The 2,894-nt window shown below is 38.7% G+C and overlaps 1 protein-coding gene across 1 annotated transcript; it reads left to right on the top strand.

Moving 5' to 3' along the window:
- The first annotated feature begins 285 nt into the window (after nt 1-285).
- On the top strand, nt 286-2,320 carry LOC121539948 (regulator of G-protein signaling 21-like). Its single transcript, XM_041848599.1, has 5 exons — nt 286-369; nt 480-563; nt 784-845; nt 1,089-1,255; nt 1,456-2,320. Exons 1-5 carry the CDS (start codon nt 290-292, stop codon nt 1,711-1,713), a joined length of 651 nt encoding a protein of 216 aa, XP_041704533.1. The 5' UTR covers nt 286-289; the 3' UTR covers nt 1,714-2,320.
- The last annotated feature ends 574 nt before the right edge of the window (nt 2,321-2,894 follow it).

Raw genomic sequence — 2,894 nt, 5'->3', positions numbered from 1 at the left:
AGTTAAATATGGAAGCACAAGCACTCTCAGTAGTGTAAACGTTTACACTAAACAGCCAATCACATTCCTTAGCGCTGCCTTTACTGCCACAGGCTCTCACCGTCAGCGGATGGGCTAGTCAACTGTTCACAGAGTGGGCCAATCAGGTTACAGATCTGTTACTCTAGGCTGGCCTTTCTAGCATGACGATATCAGAAGGAAACTATAAAGTGCTCTGACTGCTCTAGAGGGAGGTAGATTAATTTGACTGCTATAGTCAGTGCTATGTTCAGTGTTTCACCACAGAATCATGAGTGTGTTGTATCAGAAAGAGGCGTGTACAGGCTGTATGAAGGCATCAGATTTCTCTATTGATAAAAAAGGAATCAAGTGAGTTATTTAATTCACGTTCGTGTTATTACAGCTGATTATTCTGACCTTGTTAAGCAATGGTAGCGGTCACATGGAATTATCCTAACAGAAAAATATTTTTTTTTCAGGAAGAGAAACTGGAGGACAAGGATACGCTATCTCTTGAAGTTCACCTCTTCTTCAAAATCCATGGCAAGAAGAAGATCTTACAGGTGAGGCTCAGGGGTCTGAATCATGTACTATTATGGAAGTAAAATAGGGAGTACCATAAGGCTCTATATCCTAATAATGATCAACCTTAATATATATCACTATAAGCAGTAGTTACTACTACTTGTATACAAATAGTATATACAAGTAGTCACTACTACTACTACTACTACTACTAGTACTACTACATGCCTCTAATGTGACTGTTCTCTCCTTCCTCAGGCCAACAGTGGATGAAGTCAACCAATGGGCACAGTCACTTGACGAACTCCTGAGTCACAAATGTAAGTGCCACACCCTGACTTTTATAGCTCATACGATAGCAGCAATGACTGTATGAAATGGGCACAAAGGTTATAGAGTGAAAATGTATATGAATGAAGTGAGTCAACTTGAAGTACAGTTGGATCTAAACTGCACCTCTGATTGGTTGATATTTGACCATTCTCAATTCAGCTCGAATAGTTTTTCTACTGCTTGAGAGCTGCTTTGACATTCTCTCTCCTTCCCTCCCTCTTCTCCTGCAGATGGAAAGGCAGCATTTAGGATCTTCCTGAAGTCAGAGTTCTGTGAGGAGAATATAGAGTTTTGGACAGCCTGTGAGGAGTTCAGGACCATCTTATCTCAAGGGAAACTGTCGTCGAGGGCCAGAAGCATCTATGAAGAGTTCATCCAGTGTGATGCTCCTAAAGAGGTGAGTTTTCCTTTCACTACGGTCAGGCCTCATTTTCTTAAAGTGCTGATATTGAGCAACAATCTTATAATAAAGATATGGTAATGCTAAAGTGATAGTTATGTTTCTTTATTCCAAATAACTTCTATCTAATGCCAATGTGTGATCACTCTGATTGTGCAAAGACTTATTGGGATTCTTGTCTCTATATTTGGTTGTAGATCAACCTGGACTACCAAACGAAAGATGCTATCGTCCAGAGCCTGCGTCTGCCTAGCCTGACATGTTTCCTGTCGGCCCAGAAGAAGATATTCAGCCTGATGGAGAACAACTCGTACCCTCGCTTCATCCACTCGGAGCTCTACAAGGAACTTTGTGCCATCGCCAGGGGAGGGGGAAATATCTCAAGTATTATGATTAACCACTCTGAAAAATTGTCTATGAAGTCACGCATTACATGTTGCACTGACACCATGTAGTAACATGGAATGTAAAACCATTTCACATTTGAGCCATGCGGTCAATGGCAATGCTGTAGCACACTATTTATAAACGGTACTTTAGTGTAGGAAGTACAGTGAATAACTGTAAATAGCTTTTCATTTACATTTGAAAAATTTAAATTCAACTTTGTACATCCTGCTTTTGCAGATTGAGACAAAATAATGCAGATCAGATGTAAAGTCATTTTAATATCCGCTTAAAATGGAACTGCTTATCCTGTTGTGTTTGAATATGCAGTTGAGTTAGTTTCAATTGATAACTGTTTTGCTGGAGAGTTGAATGGAGGTGAATGTTTTGCCCACATCGGGATTTCGAAATTCAACGGAGGGCCGCACAGATACATTTTATTACAGAAAAAGGGCAGTTATTTGAAAATATATAGGTCCATTATAATTTCGACATACTTTCTATGTAGTTTTAGATGTTCAAGAATGGCCTGGAGTGTTTTTCTAACCCTCCTAAACCCCCACCCCAGTTCATTGTGGGTGAACTTACTGTAAATAAAACAATAGACGTAGAGGCAAACGTACGGTGGCAGCTGGACTGCAACACTGTTGTTCTTTTTTTGTTTTGTTAAATACATACATGTCAAGTCTAATAAAATCATATTGAATTCAGAAACAATGTATTTTCCAGTTTTTGGGCCCTGAAGGTTTTAACACTGTGTTTTTAATTACAAAAATACACTACAGATCACAAAATAAATAAAAAAAATAAAAAGATCCAATTAAAATTGAACTCCATGTCATAACAAACCACCATTTCAATGAAAGTTCATGACAGGATCAACTACAGTGGGGAAAAAATGTATTTAGTCAGCCACAAATTGTGCAAGTTCTCCCACTTAAAAAGGTGAGAGAGGCCTGTAATTTTCATCATATGTACACGTCAACTATGACAGACAAAATGAGAAAAGAAAATCCAGAAAATCACTGTAGGATTTTTAATGAATTTATTTGCAAATTATGGTGGAGAATAGGTATTTGGTCAATAACAAAAGTTTCTCAATACTTTGTTATATACCCTTTGTTGGCAATGACACAGGTCAAACGTTTTCTGTAAGTCTTCACAAGGTTTTCACACACTGTTGCTGGTATTTTGGCCCATTCCTCCATGCAGATCTCCTCTAGAGCAGTGATGTTTTGGGGCTGTCGCT

Source organism: Coregonus clupeaformis, chromosome 26, assembly GCF_020615455.1.
Source record: "Coregonus clupeaformis isolate EN_2021a chromosome 26, ASM2061545v1, whole genome shotgun sequence".
In the NCBI taxonomy this organism is placed as follows: domain Eukaryota; kingdom Metazoa; phylum Chordata; class Actinopteri; order Salmoniformes; family Salmonidae; genus Coregonus; species Coregonus clupeaformis.
This window is presented reverse-complemented; position numbering and strand designations above follow the sequence as displayed.

Coding starts and splice junctions, on each gene's coding strand:
- LOC121539948 (XM_041848599.1), top strand. CDS start 290: ATGAGTGTGTTGTATCAGAAAGAGGCGTGTACAGGCTGTATGAAGGCA. Junction 370..479: donor ATTGATAAAAAAGGAATCAA/GTGAGTTATTTA, acceptor TTTTTTTTTCAG/GAAGAGAAACTGGAGGACAA. Junction 564..783: donor GCAAGAAGAAGATCTTACAG/GTGAGGCTCAGG, acceptor CTCCTTCCTCAG/GCCAACAGTGGATGAAGTCA.